This window comes from Pyrus communis, chromosome 13 (genome assembly GCF_041283825.1).
Source record: "Pyrus communis isolate YQ-2024b chromosome 13, ASM4128382v1, whole genome shotgun sequence".
In the NCBI taxonomy this organism is placed as follows: domain Eukaryota; kingdom Viridiplantae; phylum Streptophyta; class Magnoliopsida; order Rosales; family Rosaceae; genus Pyrus; species Pyrus communis.
This window is the reverse complement of record NC_142577.1, coordinates 13,775,358-13,798,867: the sequence shown is the minus strand read 5'-3', so window position 1 is coordinate 13,798,867 and position 23,510 is coordinate 13,775,358. Positions and strand designations below refer to the sequence as shown.

The 23,510-nt window shown below is 38.2% G+C and overlaps 1 protein-coding gene and 1 pseudogene across 2 annotated transcripts; both read right to left on the bottom strand.

Annotated features, from left to right (window-relative positions):
• Window positions 1–8,152: 8,152 nt before the first annotated feature.
• On the bottom strand, window positions 8,153–9,266 carry LOC148691807 (uncharacterized; annotated as a pseudogene).
• A 12-nt stretch (window positions 9,267–9,278) lies between these two features.
• LOC137737206 (uncharacterized) lies at window positions 9,279–12,990 on the bottom strand. 2 transcript variants are annotated; one of them, XM_068476619.2, is made up of 4 exons: window positions 12,501–12,990; window positions 12,037–12,101; window positions 10,895–10,929; window positions 9,279–10,201 (listed from the first exon to the last, which is right to left on the bottom strand). In XM_068476619.2, the coding sequence occupies exons 1-4, from the start codon at window positions 12,744–12,746 to the stop codon at window positions 9,441–9,443; spliced, it is 1,107 nt and encodes a 368-aa protein (XP_068332720.2). In that variant the 5' UTR covers window positions 12,747–12,990; the 3' UTR covers window positions 9,279–9,440. The 2 variants fall into 2 exon arrangements, with proteins under 2 accessions (XP_068332720.2, XP_068332721.2); XM_068476620.2 differs by having other exon boundaries at window positions 10,895–10,926.
• Between the last annotated feature and the right edge of the window lie 10,520 nt (window positions 12,991–23,510).

Genomic DNA, 23,510 nt, shown 5'->3' with positions numbered 1-23,510 from the left:
TAAATTTGTATTTAATCGTTAATTGTCGTTTAGGCTTTATTCTTTATATTGAATTTCATTTTTAAAATTTTCTTTTTCGAAAACATGTTTTGGGGGATGTAGGAATATGAATGGTTTGGATCTTTGATGTCACGTCCCTATATTTACAGTTAATTAAAATATGTGTCGATGTTATATAGTTTGTAGAGACTTTATAAACACCAAGCAATATTTTCACTAACGGTAAAACTCTGAACATAATATCAAGGATCTGAACCGTTCATCTTCCTGTATCCTCTAATAGATCATGTTTTCAAAAAACAAAATCTAAAAAAACAAAATTTGGTGACAAAAATGAAACATAAATGTAAACAATAATCGACGGTTAAATTTTGATCTATGATTTATATGATTATAGCGGCACATTTCAAAGTTAAACCCTTCACGAAAGTTGTAAAGCTTGTCATTACGAGTATTTATATATTTTTTCTATGTTTTTCACACTTCTACATTAATTAAAAAACTATTAAAGACTTTACTTAAACAATAGCCATAGCATAAATGAGAAGAGACTGCTAATATACAAAGCCTCACTGAAAATATCATCAATATAACTCTTGAAGACAATATATCAAGCCAAAGTTCTAATATCGTTTTCCATGGTGATTGATGAAAATTGAAAATTGAAGAGTTTGATTGTAAGAAAATGTGCAAGGTTCCAAACCTTGAAACATAACTCCCTTAATTTTGCAAATCTTTTGAACATTTGATATTTTGTAATGTTCTAATATGTTTTTTTTTTTTATTATGCTCTTATTTTGGGTATGTAAATATGTAATACTTGAAAGACAAATGTGTTTTTATGTTTTGAATGTGATAAATGGTATTATATACTTATTTAGTATTATGTTTTTCATTTGATTATTTATTGGTTTAAAATATATTTTCCTTAACGGATAACGGGTCAGGTCATATTACATGTTAATATTATCGGGTTGATTTCGGGTCGGGTCATTTTACCCATTTATTTTAACGGGTGTTATATGACACGACCTGTTAAGATATCAGGTATGACACGAAAACAACACGAACACTGGAAACACGACACGAATGCTAGGTCTAATGAAAAGTACGTGGCGTAGGCAACCATGGGTCCTTCACAATCTGAATACTTCGACCGTCCCTAACCCTCCATCGTATGCCAACCTTAAATACTTTCCTCTGCTACAAAATCCCTTTCCATCCCCAAGAAGTACCTCTTCCCACCGGCGCATCCATAAAAGATGAAGAGGGATAGTATTTTGCTTGAAGCACTTTAGCCAGGAGGGAATCCGGATTACAAATAATATGCCACCCAACCTTTGCAAGCATAGCTAAGTTAAGGGAAATGATTTCCTTAAAACTGAGCCCTCCTTTTGATTTCCTTTTTGCAACTTTACCTCAAGCCACCCAATGAACACCCTTCTTTGTCTTCTGGTCCCTCCTTTTTACATTATTTTATTTTTATTTTATTTTATTGCAAACTTAACAAAAAGATAAGCCTAAATAAAGAGATTGGATAGATCAGGGTAAATATGGTTTTAAAGCTTATTCATGCGAACGTAGAATAATAGTCATCCGACCTAATTCAAAAAAGTGGACTGTTCTTAATAGTAGCTTACAAATTGAATTTACATTGAGTCTTCCATTTAAAAATTTAACAAAAGTTCATATAAATCTTTTAGTATATATATCATTTCTGCTGTGCTGTCTTGTGTTTATTTGATCTTTTGGTTCTCAGGATGTGTTGACTCTAAAAATTACAAAACCTACGTGGCGCGCAGGCCGAGTAACTAATAAGCTAACTACGTCCTTCGGTTGAATGCGGGGCGTGCCAACTCGTCGGCCGATTGCGATCGAGCTCGTTGTTGACTTCTGTATCTTGCGATTGCGTTTGCGATCGAGGAAGGAACGCTCTCGTTGAGCGCGTTGTTGACTTCTGTATCTTGCGATTGCGATCGAGGAAGGAACGCTCTCGGTCTCTGGGTTCTATAGCCTGAAGACAAGGCTACTAATTCTGCGGACTTCTGTATAAGAACGCCGAATCGAGACCAAACTATATGGGCACAAGTACTCAAATGTGATATATGTCTTGATGGTAAACCTAGTTCGGCCGTCGGAATGCCGAACCCTGAAACTTACTTGCGGGTATTCAATCATAAAATCACTCGGCGTCCAATGCGCCGAGCAATGCAATTCGTAACACCCAACTATGCCGAGAAGGATAGTAAGATAACCTCTACCAACAAGGGTTCGAAAAACCCTTCTCGGCCGAGACTTAGATAGGTAATCGGTCGGCTTCGAAGCAGTGCTGTTTATCCAAATTGAAGGTGCTTCTCGGTCAGCTAATTCTGCGGCGGCACTGCTGTTTATCCAAACTGAAGATGCTCGCCGGGTGCCTCCACAGTGCTGTTTATCCAAACTGAAGGTATGTCGGCAGAAAAGAAAAGGAAAAATCTCAAGGTGTTTGAGAGGTTTTGCACAGGGCAATTGTATGCTGGATTGAAGGGGCTTTTCTGTTGCATGATTTCTTGTATTTATAGCACCCCATTCCTTGAGACCGATTTGCATTCTGATCTGGATTGGGAGTCCTTGTCCCGTTTCAACTCTAACTCGAACAAACCTACTCCCACTGGGATTCTGAATTTTCCTTCCTTTTGAGGCTTTATTCTTTGTCGGTCGGGAATCCTGGTCGCACCAGGACTCCCTCGACCTTTTCTATTTATCCGGATTACTTAGGATAGGATGTGACCGACCCTGCCAATAGGCCCAAGATTTATCATTCGGCCCATAGTATGAAATAACCTTGGGCCGAGCACATCCTGCTGCTCGGCCCAACAATATTATTTTGGGCCCAAACATTGCCCCCTCGCTTCTGAGGTCGCCGACTGTTAACTTTTGGTCGGGCCTCGGCCTTGAAGAAGCGGAAACGCCTATTGCTTTTCGGACTTTACTTCCCTTGATGACCATTACTTACGCACATTTATGAGACATGATTGCACTCTCCTCGTTACCCCCAATGTACAGCCACGTGTCGATTCTCGGCCGCTCTTAAAAGCTTTCAATCATGGCCCTCGAAATCGTGCACCTACCGAAGGGTCTCATCCTCATTAATGCATTAAAACCGTCGCCGTACACAATCGTGCATCTTGGAATTTCGACCCCTCGATCCTATCTTCGCTGGTTCCCAATATATCCGAAATGATTGGGACCTTTTCCCGGTTAAATTTCCCCCCAATTTAAACCAGTGCTTTTCGAATACCAAACGTTTGATCTTCATTTTGAAAAGCCTATAAATACCCAAACTTCTGTCATTCACATCTCACGCTTTCAGAAATTTCGAAGTCTCAATTTTATTACTCCTGTTCGTTCAAACCAAACCTCCCAGTTCTTCTTTCTGCAATATCTCCTTCTTCCAAACCATTTCCTTCCTTCTCTACCAATGGCCTCCTTTATCTCAAAGCTTTCTGACGAGTGCAGCAAATGTAAGGATTTCATTGATCATAGCGTTGTCAAGACGCTACGATTTGAAAATGACATGGCCACCACCCACCAGATTCTGGGTCCCCTTTTCAGAGATGCAGTGCCGTCGTCCATCACTAATCTTCTCAAGGAGTAGTGTTTAATACCCCTGCTGCAGGGGTTCGATTGGTCGAAGTGGACTCTAGCGCCGCCTCAAGGAGCCTGGCCCTCGACCACCATAGCCTGGGCCGCCTGGGTTGACCGAATGAGCACATTCTTCGGCAAGAAGTGGAAGGCTCTTGGTATCTATGATGCCATTATTCTTTCGACCATGGAGATTGCCATGGATAAGGAGCTGCTTATGGCGGCCCTGAGTTTATGGTGTTCGGCCACCAACACCATGATCCTGCCTTTCGGCCCTCTCAGCCCCACAGTCCTCGACATTTCGGCCATCCTTGGGACTTCTCCAATCGGCTTTCCCATTGATGCCGCTCTTTCCGGATACCCTTCTCCCCTCCCCTTGACCTGAAGGCATTATTCGACGAAAGGGCCGTCGAGACGCTTAGTCGAGGCGATCGGAAGCCCTCAAGGGAAGAAGTTCAGAAGCTCCACAAGAACTTCTTCAACTACAACACTCTCATCCTTCACTTCGCCGGCCGAGGCGAGGAAGGCCTTAGGAAGGGAGAACACAAGGCCTTCCTCTTCTACTGGTACAACAAATTTATTTGTTGTACCAGGTCAAACAAATGCCTGGTCGAGAACATGCCGTTGGCCCAGGCACTGGCTAATGGTCGCTCCTTGGCGCTCAGCCCGGCTATACTCACCAACCTCTACCGTTGCTTGGCTGAGGCGACTATAAGCAAAATTGACCCGCACCAGAACGGACCCCTCTGGGTGTTCCAACTCTGGTTGTAGGTTTACTTTTCCACCCTTCGGCCGGAGGTTCCTGCCTTCCAACGATCGGCCGCCCTCGGCCTTCAACTGGCCTCTCGACCGGCGCCTTCTCACCGAGCCGACGAGGTCCTTAAACACTTCCTCAGCCTCGACGTCCTTTCGGATGACGAGTTCCTGGTATGTCGGCGCCAAGAGTACCTTACCTCGATCAGGCTCCCTACGGTCGCATAGGCCGAGTCCGAGGATGCGGACATCCGTCAATGCTGGGGGTCTTTCGTTCTGGCTCGCGATCTTCCTCTGGGTTGCGACGCCCGCCGAGCCAGCTGGGAGGTCTACCACCCCCATTTTGTCGCCCAGCAGCTCGGCTATCTTTAAGGCTGCCCCGTTCCCCTGCTTGCCTCTCGGTCTCACCTGAGTCGATGGCGCCTTTCCGGTTCCTCTGAGAGGGAATGCAAGACGTCGGAGCAGGAGTTTCAGGAGAAGTGTAAGAAATTCCGGCTCCAGCCGACGGTTCCTGAATCTTTGGGAACCGACACCTTCGGGGACTGGTGGGAGGAGTATACCAGCGACTTTTTCGACGTCCCGGCCGAAGACGTGGTGAACAAAGTCTTCGGCGACCGGCCCAGACGAACGCCCTCGGCCCAACCTAAGGAGTCGGCCCAAGGTAGTCTTTCAGCTTTTTTTTTTTTTTTTTTTTCAATCACTTGTCCTTGTTATTAATTACTTTGCTGTCTTAGGGGGTCGCGTGTCGAGGAAGGTGGAAGTGGTCGCCGCGGTAGCGAGGGCGAAGAAATTGGTTCCCACGAAGAGGACCATCACCACCGAGCGGACAGTCCCCGCCAAACGCCCCCATCGAGAGGCCGAGTCGAATGATGATGCCCCTCGTCCTTCTAAACGGTCAAGAAATTGGCGAAGAAGGGCGACCGAGAGATTCATGTTGTTCCCAGTGATACTACAAGGACAACTGCTCATGCCGGCTCTCCTTCTGTACCGGCCGCCCTAACCTTTCCAAACCCGATTCCTCCAGTCGTTTCCCTGCCTGAGACAACGGCTGATCCAGTCGTCGTATCAGCTCCAGCTTCGGAGCCGGTCGTGGCGCTTGCCATGGGGAAGTCGGCTGCACCCGCCGAGGCACCCTCCACTCAGCGACCGTCGGTCATTCTGGAGGAGGTATAATTCTACTTTTATCCTTTTTTTTTTCAGGATGTCGAGAGCGATAGCGACGAAGTCCCGCTGGAGCGCCGTCGTCGACCAGTCAACTCTCCTCCCGTCCATCCTCCTTCGGTCGTCGAGGCGACCGCTCGACCGTGTCCTCCTACGGTGGATCGCGGCAAGAGACCTATGGTCGATCCTAAGGCAACGACCGAAACGCCGATCCACCCACAGGATGAAGACCTTCCCATTCCTCCGCAGGAAGTCTCCTCGGCCTTTGTAAGTCTTGTTTCTTTTTCGTTGATTTTTCATGACACATGTTTTTAAAAGACTATTAAATGTCAGGTGCCCGAACGTTCATTTCACCGATAATTTTATGCGCCGACGGGCGTTGTCTATATTTCCTGGCCACCGTCGTGGCCATCAAATGTAGATGACCTCCATCGGCCGCGTGAATTGAGAAGCGGTCTAAGGCACTAGGTTCGGCCATTAAGTTCCCTGGGTTCGAGCAATGACCCAGAGGGCATGGCCGAAGTCTCCTCTCGGCAGGTATAAAACAATCCCTTTTTGTCATGCACTATATCACGACGTCTTATTTTCCTTCACAAAGTTTTCCTTTTATGTGCAGCCATCGTGGGAAGTGGAGCTTGACGCTCTTCTTCAGAGCACGACCGGTGAGGCCGGCGGCTCCTCCGCTGCTCTTGCCGAACCAGCGGGAGCCATGCCGGAGGTTGAAGCCTTCGTGAAGCTGCACGAAGTCCTGTCTTTCACTGCCTCCCAAGCTCTCCGATGCAAGGGTCTTGACTCCGTTGGGGAGTGTCTTAATGACCTCGCCAGCGGCGGTCACCTGAGCACGGAGAATATCTTCTTCCTCACCAACCTCTTGGAGCGAACTCGGCAACACTTCCACATTTTCGAACGAGCCCTACAAGCCGAGGACGACTTGAAGGCGGCCAAGGTCGCGCAAGAGGCTGGCCGAGTTGAGATGGAGGCCATCAAAGCAAAGAAAACGAAGCTGACCGAGTTTGATCGCCAGATCTCTAACCTCCAACGTCAAATTTCTGACCTTCAACGGCAAAGGTCGACTGCTGCTTCCAAGCTTGAGAAGGACTTTGAGGCCAACAAGGTTCGGCTAATGGCCTTCGCTGCCGGCGCACGACGCATCCAGCAACTGCAGTGCAACAAAAAGACGAGGCAGGCTGAGATAATTTTGAGCAAAGCGAAGTGGCTGGAGCTAAAAGCTGCCCTCGAGACTTTCCTCCCCTCGACCCCTTAGGAATTCATCATTGTATTTGTTCTCTTATTATCAATACAATGGTCTTTTGCTATCAATACAATGGTTCTTATTTACACAATGGTCTTTCACTCTTGCATTTCCCATGTAATTGGATAGTACTTTTTTAAAAACTTTCCATTAATCGGCAATTTGTGAACTGAACCCGCCCGATCTCTGAGATGATATGCCCCCTTGCCAAAGACTTTGTGAACGATGAATGGCCCTTCCCATTTCGGCGACCATTTACCGAATCGGGGGTCTTTAATCCCGACAGGCAACACAGTTTGCCAAACCAATTCTCCTTCGCCGAACGTTTTTTGTCTTACACGCTGGTTATACGCTCGCTTAGCAATTTTCTTTTATGCTATCAATAAGTTACTCGCGTCGATTCGATTTTCTTCTAAGTCTTCTAATTCTTGTCGCATCGCTAGACCATACTCGACACTGAACAAACTACTCTGCTCGACTACTCGTAATGAGCTTATACTCAACTTGACCGGTAACATAGCGTCGTGTCCATAAGTTAACGCGTAAGGAGTGGTTCCAGTGGCCGACCGGGGTGAAGTTCGGTATGCCCATAATGCTTCATTTAACTTCAAATGCCATAACCCAAGTCTCTCTCTTACCATTTTTTCGAGGATGCCGATCAACACCTTATTGCTTGCCTCGGCCTGTTCGTTTGCCTGAGGGTAGTACGGCGTAGATTGCTCAAGTCGGATATTCAAATTTGCCGCGTATTCCTTAAACCTATCGGCCATGAATATGGTGCCATTGTCAATTATGATCATTTCTGGTACGCCGAATTTGGTCACAATATTCTCCTCTACGAAATTGCATACCTCTTTGGCCGTTAAATCGGCGTATGATCTTGCCTCGACCCATTTAGTGAAATAGTCAGTTGCTACAATTATCCACGCGTGTTTCGCCGCTCCCGACGATGGCGTGATTTTGCCAATTACGTCCATTGCCCATCCCCTGAACGGCCATGGTTTAGTAACCGAGTGAAGTAATTCGGCCGGGGCTCTCTGCACGGGTCCATGAATTTTGCATGGTACGCATCTTCGTGCATATTCGATGCAATCCTTCAATATATTAGGCCAAAAATAACCGTGTCGTCGAAGCAACCAGCGCATCTTTCGTCCAGATTGGTGTGCCCCACAAATCCCTTCATGTACCTCAGCCATTGCTTGGGCAGCCTCGTGTGGGCCGAGGCACAATAGTAGTAACCCGTCCTCGCCCTTACGATATAATTCATTTTGGTATGACACGTAATTCGTGGCGAGCACCTTCGTTCTCCGGTCGTGTTTCCCATTGGGGTTATCGAGGTACCGTAACATCGTCTTTCTCCAATCATCTGGTTCTACCTCGACGACACATACTTCTACGGGGTCTCCTCGTTCTAGTAGGGATGGGAGCGACATTACCCTTGTGCGTATTACATGTGCACGTTGGAGAGTTTGCCGATTGATCAAGGCTGGGTAAGAGCACTGGCTTGTGGCTGCAATTCGGCCTAGTTTGCCCCCCGTGAGTTGTGCTCTCTCCCGGTATAACTTTGCAATCCTTACAAGTTATACGATCCCCCTTCCTCATTAGAAGAAAATCTATTTGTGTTTTTGAAGACCCGCTCTTGTAGGTGATCGCATGTTCTTCTCTCTTCTTAAAGAAGGTATTGGCTAAGAAGAGATTATATGCCATTGCAAAATCTAAGACGGCTTCCCCATCCTTGTTTCTCTCCCTAAAACCATGACCACCATCAATACTCCATAGTTGCCTATCTCCTTGCCCACATGTCCATTTAAATCTCCTCTTATAAATACCTTCTCCGTCTGACCGATTCCTTGCACCAAGTCTCCAAGGTCTTCCCAAAATTTCTCCTTCAAACTCGTATCCAACCCTACTTGAGGTGCATACGCACTAATCACATTGATGAGTTCTTGTCCTATTACAATCTTGATTGCCATAATTCTATCTCCTACCCTCTTGATGTCTACAACATCTTGTGTCAAGGTCTTGTCCACGATGATGCCAACACCATTTCTCATTCTATTTGTGCCCGAATACCAAAGTTTAAAACCTAAGTTTTCAAGATCCTTTGCCTTGAGACCAACCCACTTAGTTTCTTGAAGGCACATAATACTTATCCTTCTCCTCACAATAACTTCCACTACTTTCATAGATTTTCCCGTTAGGGTTCCTATATTCCACGTTCCTAAACACATCCTACTCTCTTGAACTCTACCCTTATGTCCTAGCTTCTTCGCCCTCCCCCATCTAATAAGGTCAAGGTACTTCTTGAACTCTACCCTTTTACTGGTTCCAAAACTCATCCATAATATAGAACACAATAATAGTTGAGAAAAAGTTTCCCAAGAACAAACTCATTTGAAATGACATAGTGAAGTGTCAAAACAATACGACTTCAAACCGCCTCCAAAACTTGTAAAATTAGATCCAAGTAATACTAGGGCAAAAGAGCTTGAATCAAAAGTAACAAGAGTTCAATATGATACAAGCTTTTCATTATTCACATATAAAATGGAAGGAAAATGCGTTTGACAAGACATGTAGAACCTAGAGAACCTCTAAAGAGGCTGCATGAATAACTCACATCTCAAATGGTTCCTATCACACATAAAGATCAAGGAAATACCTCAGCTGAACCGTTGAGTTGCTTCTTGCTTTTCTTTTTCGAAGACTTCTCGGCCCTTTTCTCCAGTTCACCAAAATTTTCAGCTTTTCCTTGTGATGCATCATTATTTTCTGGTTGCTCACTTCCCTTGGATGCTTTTGAACCCTCTACCATTCTGCACTTGGATTCTTCATCTTCTTTGTTGTCAGTAGGCTGTGAATCATTTCCTTCAGAAACTAATCTTTTTCTTTTTTTGGAACATTTATTCTCCTTATCAGTAGCATCCGCTTCTGATATCTTGAAATCATCTTTTCCAGAACTAGTTCCATTCATATCTCCAATACTAAATGCCTTCCCATTCTCACCACCTAAACTTTCAGAAACCAAACCATCTTTCTTTTTCTTCTTACTTTTAGATTTGACACTCTTCTCATCCATTGGATTGTCATCAGCAAGTGATTTACAAATTTCATTTGCATCATTTTTTCCTTCCAAGCCATGCTGCTCTACACCAGCACTGACAGAATCCATACTTGACTTGGTCTTCTTTTTCTTCTTATCCTTCGGTTTCTTCTCTACCTCAGAATCACCAACACCATTTTCCTTTAAAGGCACAGCATCTTTGATTTTTTTTCCAGTTGCACCAGGAAATTGCTCTGATTGATGTTCTGCTGCTGCATCGGCAAGAGAACCAGAAGCTATCTTGGACTTCTTTGCCTCCTGGGATAACTTGTCAGCCTTTACCAGCAAGTGGAAGGTATCCTTAAATACTGTGCAGAATTAAAAAAAAAAAAAAAAACTAACATAAGAGCAATATAAAAATAAGGCTAAAATGTAGCAAAGGTCCTTGATCTATACCACGAGTTTAGTTTTGTCCCTAAACTCTACTAATAGTTTCTCCCGTCCTCGAATTATGTCATTTGTTGCACTAGTAGTCCTTTTCGTTAGCTCCAACAACTTTTCCATTAAGTTGAGGGATAAATAGGAATTTCATCAAAATATAAAAAATATGAATTTTTTAAAGAGGGAGACTTGGCTCCTCAAAGATTGACTAAACCTCATGACCTATTTACAAAACTTCGTGCTTATGATCGGAACTCCTTAAGGATTGACTAAACAATCTTAGTTTTAAATGATTTTTTGCAGAGATGATCTTTACATTGTCATTTATAATATGAACAGTTCCAATCAGAAGTACGAGAAGGCCACTATACTCTTAAATTTGATAGAAAGGAAGACAAATTTGACGGAAGAACCACTCATGCGATGCGGTGTTAAGAGGACGGGAAAAACTAATATGGGAGTTCAGGGACAAAAACTAAAAATGGGGTAAAGTTCAAGGACCTTTACCTCATGACCAAAAAATAATGAACATATCTACATCATGGGACTCATACTTATAAGCTGGGGAGAGAGCCTTCATGCACGATGGAAAGCAAGCAAATTTATAAATTCCTACATACCTTTATCCTCGTTGTGGACATTTGTGCCTCTACTACTACATAACAAAGAAATGCAGGTCAAATTAGAATAGAGACTGTAATTTAATGTTTAATTAAATAGCAGTACGATCACCAAATGTATTTGAGGCATTATGGCAGTCTGCCAGACAGTATCGGGATTTTTCCCATTGGAAGTCATGCCAGTGATTGCCATCAGCATGATTCTAGAATGGCACACGAAAATCTAAGATAACCTCTAAAACCACAAGTATGTGACAACTATTGTTTAAAATATGATCCTGTAATCTAAAACTACTTAAGCATTAAAACAAAATCTATCGCCATCTAATTCCAAATATCTATGCCATGAAAGATTAGCATAACACCGTCCTTCTTGCTACTTCCACATCATTGAACTTACAAAAAATCAGAACACAAAAGTTTCGTAATTTAAGTTGCCACACAAATACTATCATCTGTATTAAACTCATACCGTTTGAATACTTCAAGTAGACGTGTGTAATGATTTAAAGAATCATTTCAAAAGTATTGAAGAAGATACTACAATTGATGACTGTCTAGTGTCTTCATAATGTTGAAAAACATGCCCACTAGACCTTTTTCTTTAATGCAACCAACGGCAATAGACTAAACTAGCAAATATAGAAAAAAACTTCGAAATACACAAGAACCATACTGGTTCGGCAGAACTTTTGCCTACATCCAGTTGTGATTTCTCTAGGTAGAGAAATCACGACTCCTTTGATTAATAATAGAGATTATAGAACTTTTGCAAACCCTAGAACTAATCTCAAAACTCTCAGCTGTCTCTAGCTGTTTTCTCTCTGAAAAATTAAGCCTTGCCGCACCCTATTTATAGGCATTGGGTCGGCTTACATGTCCCAAAGCTGATTGAATTCCTATATCTAAGTGGACTAGGAAATTACACTTATCCAAATCCAAATAGACTTCTAGAAATCCAAACCTAAATTGAATAAGGAAAACTGAAATTCTTTCCTAATCCCTCTCGGACAAGAATCGGTATACCTTTAATTTTCCTAAAACAATCCTAAACCAATTAGGACATATTTGACGAGGCAAAATCCTAACACATAAAAATTCACCAAGAGAAGAAAAGAAAGTTGAAGAATTTGTCAAGTTACCGCATCTCAGAATACTTGCAGTACATTTCTCCAAAATCCAAAAGAGAGTCCTTCACTTCACTTTTCTGCAAAAAGGTCAATAACCAAGTTTGAATTCAATTCAACATCAACCACAGAATACAGTATAAATTTATTTACAGTGTATAAAATCTAATACTTCGTTAAGGAACTGTCCAACTCCATCTTCTGGGACAATGTTACAAATACATTACTATTCAACCATATTAGATATGAACCAGGCCAAGGAAAACATCATAACGCCTATGAAAATCGATACTAGATTAATTAATTAAGATCCAAAACAAACAGTAAAAATTTCTATAGAGAATGCTTTGATCATTTGGGGAGTTTTCAAAATCGGTCTTTCGAAACAACTTTCTGAGAATGCAACAATAAAAATTCATATATGCTCTGCATTTTCCTCCGTTTCTAGGAAACCAAACAGAAAATAGACAAGTGCCCACCTCGATTCCAGCTTCTGAAAGGAACTTTTTCAAGGTTCTGGAGAACCCATTGCTCTCCAGGAACCAAGCCACGGCGCGGAGGAGTTGACCCTTCTGATCGGGACTCAGAGTTTGGGCTCCATCGGCAGAGCCACTAGGCTTGCTGTGCTTCATGTCTCGGTTTAAGAGCAGAACTTGGCGAGGCTTGAATGCGAGAAGGGAAGGGTTGATAGCGTCCTCCTGCGTGTTTGTTAGGGATTTGGGCATGCGAGGATTCTGAGTTCTCTGAGCTTTATTTGGAGGAGGACGAGGAGGGAGAAGGCTCCAACGCCGCCGAGGGTTTTAGGAGGAATTAGGGTTTATTTGTGGCTGTCAAGTTTAATATTGGTAATTTGCAAAATTCAATTTTTGTATGTTACACATTGACCTTTGAAACTGCACAAATTTATACTTTAAATACGTAGCTCACTTCTTTTTTGGTGCGAAGAAGTGTCAAAGCAAACGATAATATTAAGAAGATTAAATTTTTTAAATTAAATTTACAAACTAAATGATGTGGTTATTGATAATTGGATTATTACTTGAGTATTGATTAATGTGTTTATTTCCTATTTATGACACCATTGGCATAGTTAGGAATTTACAACGATGGGGTCAGGAGTATACTGCCATACTTGCGCTACAGAATTCGTGTTTGGTATCACGAGTTGCCAGCCGATTCAACGCCCGAGACAGGAAAGGACGAAAATGTGGGTTTAACGATCTAGAGGTTGCCAAGCAGTGGCAGATTTAGTGGGAGGAGAAGAGATGCTGAGAGAGAGTTATCGATGATGTATATGGAGATGGACTGCCAGTTTGTTGTGCTAAAAACAGCACAAAAACCAATTGAAAATCAACTCAAGCAAACCCACAAAAAATGCACCAAATGAAATGCAAAAACAAAACAAAAAAAATATACCACAATTTTAACGAATGTTCGCCACAGTTAGTGTAACTCAAACCTATAACAACTCATCTTTGATGGAATGATAGCTAGCAAATGGAGCAGCAGCTCTTTGTTCTTGTTTGGGGCTCTCGGCAGCTCTCTCTGCTTCTCCAACAAGAAAAGGCCTGTCACCTTTTTCACACCAAAGAATGGTGCTAGTTTGATAAAAATAAAAAATAAAAATAAATAAATAAATAAAAAATAAAAAGAATGGTGCTAGCACCGAAGCTCACCCTTATTTTCTCTACCTTTGAAAATACCAAAAAAGGCTACTTCCTAGTTCCTAGCCTTTACTTTTCTTAACCCAAAACAAGGAACCAACATCATGCTGCTTGGCATCAACAACATCATGCCTTTCAATTTTTCTTTTTTTTTTTGTCTTTTACTGTTAGCAGGAAAGAGCCTACAATTTGGCCACAAAGTTACTGGGGTCAAGTAGGCCTGGCAAACGGGTCGTGTCGTGTCACACCCGTTATCTTAACGGGTCCTTAACAAGTCGTGTCACTTTACCCAACGGGTAAAGTGACCCGACCCGTTATGACCCATTATGACCCGTTAAGAAAAAAATATTTTTTTAAAAAATTTGCACATACCACACATTGCCATATAAATATTACTTCAAAACATTAAAACATTTCTTGTTCAAGTACTATATCTACACTCAAAAATAAAAGCCTAATAAAAAAAATAATACATACACTACTAATATATTACAAATATTAAATGTGCAAGGATAAAGAGTTTTTGTTTTTAAGATTGTAAATCTTTCTCAAAAGTTTACACCTCCATTTACAAAATCTTCAATTTACATCAATCATAATGAAATTCTATTCAATTTACACCTACATCTATATAATTATTATAGTTTTTACTTTTTAGGGATATAAAATTATTAAATTAATGTATATAATTATTAATATTACAGTTGATTCATACTTTTATTAAGTATATAAATTATAACATAAGATTTTGTGATATCTACATCCATTAGTGTAAATATTTTAAATTGAAGATCAAATTCATTCTTTGTATTCATATAGGGTTAAGGAGTGTAGTTGTAAAAATTCATCAAAATCAGAGTTAAAATAATCGTTAAATCTTGATTTTTCGTTTATAACCGTCAAAAGCTTTGTCCCGTTACTTGATCTTTGAATGTTTTTTTTTGTTTGTGATTTTTTGCTGATGTGATCTCCAAACATATACAAACAATTTTGACGGTTTGGATCGTTGAAATTAGTTTTGGAGAATTCGTAAAACGATAGATTGACTAACACTTAGAGTTTATTTATATTTTCATTAAGTATAACATAAGATTTTGTGGTATCCACTTGTGTAAATATTTTAAATTGAAGATCGAATTCATTCATTGTATCATATAGGGTCAAGGAGTATAGTTATAAAAAATCATCAAAATCGGAGTTAAAATAACCGTTAAATCGTGATTTTTCGTTTATAACCGTTGAAAAGCTTTGTCTCGATACTTGATCTCTAAATGTTTTTTTTTTGTGATTTTTTGCTGATGTGATCTCCAAGCATATACAAACAATTTTGACGGTTTGGATTGTTGAAATTAGTTTTGGAGAATTCGTAAAACGATAGATTGACTAACACTTAGAGTTTATTTATACTTTCATTAAGTATAACATAAGATTTTGTGGTATCCACTTGTGTAAATATTTTAAATTGAAGATCGAATTCATTCATTGTATTCATATAGGGTCAAGGAGTGTAGTTATAAAAATTCATTAAAATCGGAGTTAAAATAACCGTTAAATCGTGATTTTTCGTTTATAACCGTTGAAAAGCTTTGTCCCGTTACTTGATCTCTAAATGTTTTTTTTTTGTGATTTTTTGCTGATGTGATCTCCAAGCATATACAAACAATTTTGATGGTTTGGATTGTTGAAATTAGTTTTGGAGAATTCGTAAAATGATAGATTGACTAAGACTTAGAGTTTATTTATACTTTCATTGAGTATAACATAAGATTTTGTGGTATCCACTTGTGTAAATATTTTAAATTGAAGATCGAATTCATTCATTGTATTCATATAGGGTCAAGGAGTGTAGTTATAAAAAATCATCAAAATCGGAGTTAAAATAACCGTTAAATCGTGATTTTTCGTTTATAACCGTTGAAAAGCTTTGTCCCGTTACTTGATCTCTGAATGTTTTTTTTTTGTGATTTTTTGCTGATGTGATCTCCAAGCATATACAAACAATTTTGACGGTTTGGATCGTTGAAATTAGTTTTGGAGAATTCGTAAAACGATAGATTGACTAACACTTAGAGTTTATTTATACTTTCATTAAGTATAACATAAGATTTTGTGGTATCCACTTTTGTAAATATTTCAAATTGAAGATCGAATTCATTCATTGTATTCATATAGGGTCAAGGAGTGTAGTTATAAAAAATCATCAAAATCGGAGTTAAAATAACCGTTAAATCGTGATTTTTCGTTTATAACCGTTGAAAAGCTTTGTCCCGTTACTTGATCTCTGAATGTTTTTTTTTTTGTGATTTTTTGCTGATGTGATCTCCAAGAATATACAAACAATTTTGACGGTTTGGATCGTTGAAATTAGTTTTGGAGAATTCGTAAAACGATAGATTGACTACCACTTAGAGTTTATTTATACTTTTATTAAGTATAACATAAGATTTTGTGGTATCCACTTGTGTAAATATTTTAAATTGAAGATCGAATTCATTCATTGTATTCATATAGGGTCAAGGAGTGTAGTTATAAAAAAATCATCAAAATTGGAGTTAAAATAACCGTTAAATCGTGATTTTTCGTTTATAACCGTTGAAAAGCTTTGTCCCGTTACTTGATCTCTAAATGTTTTTTTTTTTGTGATTTTTTGCTGATGTGATCTCCAAGCATATACAAACAATTTTGACGGTTTGGATCGTTGAAATTAGTTTTGGAGAATTCGTAAAACGATAGATTGACTAACACTTAGAGTTTATTTATACTTTCATTAAGTATAACATAAGATTTTGTGGTATCCACTTTTGTAAATATTTTAAATTAAAGATCGAATTCATTCATTGTATTCATATAGGGTCAAGGAGTGTAGTTATAAAAAATCATCAAAATCGGAGTTAAAATAACCGTTAAATCATGATTTTTCGTTTATAACCGTTGAAAAGCTTTGTCCCGTTACTTGATCTCTGAATGTTTTTTTTTTTGTGATTTTTTGCTGATGTGATCTCCAAGCATATATAAACAATTTTGACGGTTTGGATCGTTGAAATTAGTTTTGGAGAATTCGTATGTCATCAATCAAGTTCCATGTGTGTGTGTATATATATATTTATTAAGTAGATTTAAATCTATTATTTTTGTACGTATAAATTATAATTGACTGGTACACGGAATAGTACATACATCACGTGTCACGTGTGTCATTATAAAAATAGTGAGATATGTCATGACAGTCATGTGTGTGATAAAAAGTTAATAACTTAAAAAAAAAAAAAAATTTCACACCACTTCTATTAATTTTCATTTTTCCCTCTCTTTTTTGTTTCCTTTTCAACTTTTTCTTATCATTTTCACTTTTCCCTCCAACATCTTTCCCTAATTCCCTCACTTTTTTGTTTCATTTTCAACTTTTCTTAAAATTTTCATTTTCCCTCCATTTTTTTTTTTCAAAAAGGGCGGCAAGTTGGCAACGGCAAGAAATTGATTATTGAAATTTGAATGGAAAGAAATCACATCAAATTTCAATGGATGCAAAATCATGCAATGCATCATGCATATTAAATTATTAATTAATAATTATTATAGTTTTTATAAAATTTAATATATATATATAGTTATTATAGATAGACTTAATATTTTGGGGGTATAATTATTATAGTATATATAATTATTATAATTATTATAAATTTTATAGTTAATTTAATATATATATATATATTTATTATAATTTTTAGGGGTATAAAATTGTAAAATTAATGTATATAATTATTATAGTATTTTTTTTTAGGGTTATAAAATTATAAAAATAATATTCTGCTTATCGTGTATCGTGTTACCCACGTGTATACCCGAACCAACCCGTTATCTTAACAGGTGCTTATCGGGTTACCCGATAACGACCCGATTCGTTATCGTGTCGACCCAAACACCTGTTAATTTCGTGTCGTGTCGTGTCGGGTTATCGGGTCGTGTCAGAAATTGCCAGGCCTAGGGTCAAGGAATCCCATTGCATTTACCTTGGCTCTGTTAGTGGATGACATATAATTTGGTTTAAAAAATTATTTTTCTAACATTACCTTAAACCAAAATACACAACAAGCAAACGTTCTTCTTGAAAAAGAGGTGATTCAACCGCACCTTTCAATATAGCTACCTTGTTACGACTTCACTCTGGCATTGACTGTCAACTTGTGCATCAAATGTGGACTCAATCTATATCGGTCCTTATTCTAAAAAAAATTATTTGTCAGCCATTCAAAATCATTTTGCCTTTAGTATTACAGTCTAATGGTGTTTCTCTTCACTTTAAAGTGACAGGTTTTAGGTTCTATTTTCGCCAAAGGCGAATTTGAACCATATTATTGCTAGCCTATTGTGAAACTAAGCTCATCTCTTTTTCATTAGTATAGATAATATTATTTGTTAAAAGAAAAAGAACCCAAACTTTTATGATATATACGCAGGTTACCCTTTCATATTTGAAAAATGAATTTTGCATAACCACGAACAATAACATTATACAGGAGGAATATCCTCCAATGCACAATCACATCACTAATTGTACATCTTATTTACACAATTTAATAATGAAAACTTTAACTAAAAACTCACAGTACTATTCACTTTAACGAAAATCATATTTTTATACTAAAAAAGTCAATCCTTGTACTATTCACTTTACCTTTTATTTTGTCCTTATCATTAAAACTCAAAATTTTCAAATATTTTTTTTATTAGTTTTCCTTTTAATAATAGCCGTTATTAAAATGGACGATTGAGATGAAGATTTGTATTTCAAGTTACAAAACGGTAAAAATATCCAAAAACTGAAATCCACTTACTACTGTGTCCTTTCCTCTGTACATTATCTCAGTCTCTAAGAAAAGGCAATAACTGACTCACAACAAAATTTCTATTTGTTAACAACCTCTAGCAGCTTTGACACAAAATAATAATAATAATAATAATCACTAACAGCAACACGCTCACAACTCTAAGCCCTTTTGTAGCGTTGAGTAGTAAAGAAAGACACGAAGAAAACTGTTTATTGTAACATTTTTAACTGAGTCCTATTTAAACGCCAACGGTACTGAATTAAAATTTAAAAGGATGGTTAGTTAATGAGTGAAAAGATAGTGTTATTCTACACTAATTCTAGCTTCTGTGCATTTCTTGTTAATTTTTTGTCATTGTCTTCTTCAATTAAATTAATCCAACTGTCGAAAATTGAGAAGAGTGTATTAGAAGTAAAAATAGTGGTGTGAATATATAACACTATGAGTGAAATAGTCCATACAAAGAACTCAAGTCTCGTATTTATGAAATGAGTAGTTGCGGTAGAGTAATAAATTGCAAGTAATGTTTTAATTCTCTGGTTTTCATTCGTTTTTTCAGGTCGTTGCAGAGAATTCAATAGTGTGTTCTTGGAAGTAAACAAGGCGAGATTGAAGATGTTCCATAGGGTTGAACCCTATGACATGCGGGTATGTCATTTTTTTCGTTTCGAGCTTCTTAGCCTCATGATATTTATTTCTGGGTTATTTTGTTAATTTTAATGAACTTCAGGTACCCTAATTTGAAGAGTATCAAAGAGTTAATCTACAAGAGTGGTTATGGGAAACTTAACAAACTAAGAACTGCACTGACTGACAATTCAGTTGTAGAGCAGGTACATAGAGTATATGATTAGTAAAGTTCAATAACGTGATCAAATTTCTTTAAATTCATTGGCATTCTTTCACTGACATTGTTTGAAATCACAGGCTTTGGGCAAGTTTGGAATTATTGTTGGATATATGTCAATAATCTGTGATAAAATTATATATGCTAATAAATAATAATTGCGAATAGGAAATTAACAAAGTATGAACAACGAAATAATATTGAACAGAAATATTGAAGATCGAGGCTTGGGTACTGCAATGTCCTTGAAACAGAAATTTCGTCCCCACTCAGTGCTTGTAGTTCTACGGACGTCTGCTTCACCAGGATTCAACGATCAAGTCAAAATTCCAATGTCGAAAATTTTGACTTCTGGCAAATTTCTATGTGGTTCTCTCAGTAAGGATGTTTTGGATTATAGAAGAAGAATTGTTTTTTTTTTTGTGTTCTAAATGCCATGCAAATGGATATATATATATATATATATATATATATATATATATATAGTGGGATTATGCCTGTTCGCAACAAGTATGAGAATGAGATGTGATAGTTGGGAGACATCTCTTCAGAGGGGTGTTGTGCTCTCTGCGTTTTTCTATTGGCTTCAGACTTTATTTGAAAAGATGAGTCTGTTAAAAAATAATCTAATTAAATTCAAAATTAATTAAAAAATAATAATTAATTAAAGAATTTAATTTTCAGAGCCCCAAGGCCCAAGGCCCATCTTTTGATAATTAATTACTACATCCCAAAGCCCAACCCCAAGGTTGAGCCCAATTTCATTCTCAAAAGTCCATTACTCCAATCACTATCTATAAGAGACAAAACATTATAAAGTGAGGAAACCTTTTAGGAATGGTCAATATGGGACAATGAAATTTCTACTCAAAATTTCCAACAATACCTCACATTTGAGTTGAAATTTCATTCAAACTCCAACAATACCCCACATTTGAATGCAAATGTATGACTAGGCTGCCTAAAACTGAGAGAGAATAGACATGATATGCATCGAGTGAAGTGTCTTTTGGACTTGAACCTACCCTAGTGAAAACATATCGGGTTTACTTAGTGACGCAGTGGATGTGGAAGATCTTGAACTGTTCACCGCAGTAGTAAACCGAGACAATATGCTACACACATATCACGTCTGCCACATGGCAATTCATATGGTTGTGTTCATTTTGGCCCTGGACAGATCTCGGATTTCGTATGAGCTTTAGAGAATTTAGCCATTTCAATTCTCATAAATGCGGCCCCATTTACTCTTATATAGGTGACATTAATTAAGAATAGTCTGTTATATTCCTCTTGATAACAAGATATTAATGTCATTAAATGTATAAAACATAACCCCTCAAACTCAACAGACAACACACATTTTATCATAAGAATGGGTAAGTTGTGTGTTCAACTTTTGAATCAAACCCAACCAGTTTGCCTATTAAACCTAGACCATGGGATCTCCAATCAGCTAGGTTAGGTTTCCGCCCAGTTCGATTCATTGAATTGGCTTGAGACCCATTCCCCTCAATGTAAATAATAATTGCTGTCTTGGTAGGCCTTTTATCAAAGGATCAGCTATATTTTCTTTTGACTTTACATAATCAATGGATAATATTCCATTGGAGAGCAATTTCTTAAGAGTATTGTGCCGACGCCTGATGTGTCCCGACTTGCCATTGTATACATAACTTTTGGCCCTTGATTGCGCAGCCATACTGTCACAATGTATACATATAGCAGTTACAGATTTTGGCCACACTGGAATATCCTCTAGAAAATGTTTGAGCCACTCGGCTTCGTCACCAACCAAGTCTAAAGTTATAAACTCAGACTCCATGGTGGAACGAGCTATACATTTCTATTTAGAGGATTTCCAAGATATTGTTGCACCTCCCAAGGTAAAAACATATCCACTTGTCAACTTGGATTCTGTAGTGTCAGAAATCCAATTGGCATCATTGAAGCCTTCTACAACAGGTGGATACTTTGTCTAGTGTAATCCGTAGTTAAGTGTATTTTTCAAATAACTTAACACTCTTATTAAAGCATCCCAATGCGCTTGTGCCGGATTACTTATATATTTGCTAGGCCTACTTACTGCATAAGCTAAGTCTGGCCTAGTTGAATTCATCAAGTACATTAGACTTCCAATTACTTGAGAATATTCAAGTTGAGATATGGCATTGCCTTTATTTTTCTCCAACTTGCATCCAGCATAAAAAAGAGTTACAGCAGGTTTGCAGTCAAATTGACCAAACCTTCGTAATATTTTTTCTGCATAATGGGATTGTGTAAGGACATACCCTTCACTATTTCTCTTAATTTAAATTCCTAAAATGACATCGGCTTGACCCAAGTCTTTCATGTCGAAATCTGAATTCAACATTTTCTATGTTTTGTTTATTACATCTTTATCGCTTCCCATTATGAGCATATCATCCACATACAAGCAGACAATAACGCAAGTTTTATCATTACTCTTAATGTAGACACATTTATCAAATTCATTTATTTTGAACCCATGTGTCAACAAAGTATGATCAAATTTCTCGTGCCATTGTTTTGGTGCTTGTTTAAGTCTATATAATGACTTAACTAATTTGCACACTTTGCTTTCTTGTCCTTTAAGCACGAACCCTTCAGGTAGTTCCATGTATATTTCTTCATCTAGTTCTCCATTTAAAAAGTTGTTTTTATATCCATTTGATGTATATCAAAGTTGTATACAGCCGCAATCGCTATTAACATCCTAATTGACGTTATGCGAGAAACTGGAGAATAGATGTCGAAATAATTCAACCATTCCTTTTGGCGATAAACTTTGGCTACTAAACGTGCCTTGAATTTATCAATGGTTCCATCCGCCTTAAGTTTCTTCTTGAAAATTCATTTATGACCAATTGGTTTACTACCGGGAGGTAAATCAACCAATTCCCATGTGTTATTTTCCATAATGGATTCCATTTCACTTTTAATTGCTTCCTTCCATAAAGGAGTCTCGAAAGAGGTCATTGCTTCTTTAAAAGTTCTAGGTTCATTCTCGGACAAGAAAGCAATGAAATCTGGTCCAAAGTTTTTAGAAACTTTGATTCTTTTTCCTCTTCTTGGTTCCACATCTTGGACACCAGAAGAAGAGGCTTCATCATGACTATGATCATGAATACTCTTTGTATTAGAACCAGATTCTTTTTCTTTGTAAGAAAATATATCCTCAAAGAATTCTGCATCTACTGATTCTAATATAGTGTTAACATGTGTGTCAGAAATCGATGATTTTACAACAAGGAACCTATAAGCAACACTATTTTTTGCATATCCAATGAATACGCGATCAATAGTTTTAGGTCCTAGTTTCGTTCTTTTTGGTAACGAAACTTGCACCTCTGCTAAGCTACCCCACACTTTTGAGGGTTTTATAAGTGGGTTTATGTCCTTTCCATAGTTCATAAGGTGACTCGTCAATCTTATTTTGAGGAACCTCATTCAATATGGTATTTGCAGTAAGTAAAGCTTCACCCCACAAATTGTGTGGAAGCCCTGAACTATTTAACATGGAATTAATCATATCTTTGAATGTTCTATTTTTTCTTTCGGCAACACCATTTTGTTGTGGTGTGTATGGAGCCGTTGTTTGATGTATAATTCCATGTTGTGCACAAAAATCTGAGAAGGCAGTAGACTCATACTCTCCTCCTCTATCGGATCTAAGTGCTTTGATTTTTTTTCTCAAGTTGATTTTCAACTTCGGCTTTATATGTCTTAAACATATTCAAAGCTTCGTCCTTACTATGAATCAAATAAACATAGCAATACTTACTGCAATCATCAATAAAAGTGACATAATAATTCTTCCCTCCACGAGTTGGTGTGGATTTAAAGTCACAAAGATCACTATGAATTAATCCAAGTAATTCATTTGATCTTTCCAGAATTGACTTTCTCGTTTGCCTAGCAAATTTAGATTCAGTACATATTTCACACTTATGATTAAAATCAATTTCGAATTTAGGTAATAATTCTAAATTAACCATTCTTTGCATGGAATGAAAACATGTCATAATCTAGCATGCCAAATATTAGAAGACTCAACAATATAAGTAGAAGCATTTATTTCATTAGCATCATCAATGGTGGATTCAAAATCTGTTGTCTCTCAGGTCG

Bases quoted from the DNA above. Each gene is read 5' to 3' on its own strand.
- LOC137737206 (XM_068476619.2), bottom strand. From the start codon at position 12,746: ATGCCCAAATCCCTAACAAACACGCAGGAGGACGCTATCAACCCTTCC. The intron at 12,102-12,500 runs GTGGGCACTTGT...ACCTTTTTGCAG, and splicing joins TTTCAGAAGCTGGAATCGAG to AAAAGTGAAGTGAAGGACTC. The intron at 10,202-10,894 runs GTATGTAGGAAT...AATTCTGCACAG, and splicing joins TGTCCACAACGAGGATAAAG to TATTTAAGGATACCTTCCAC.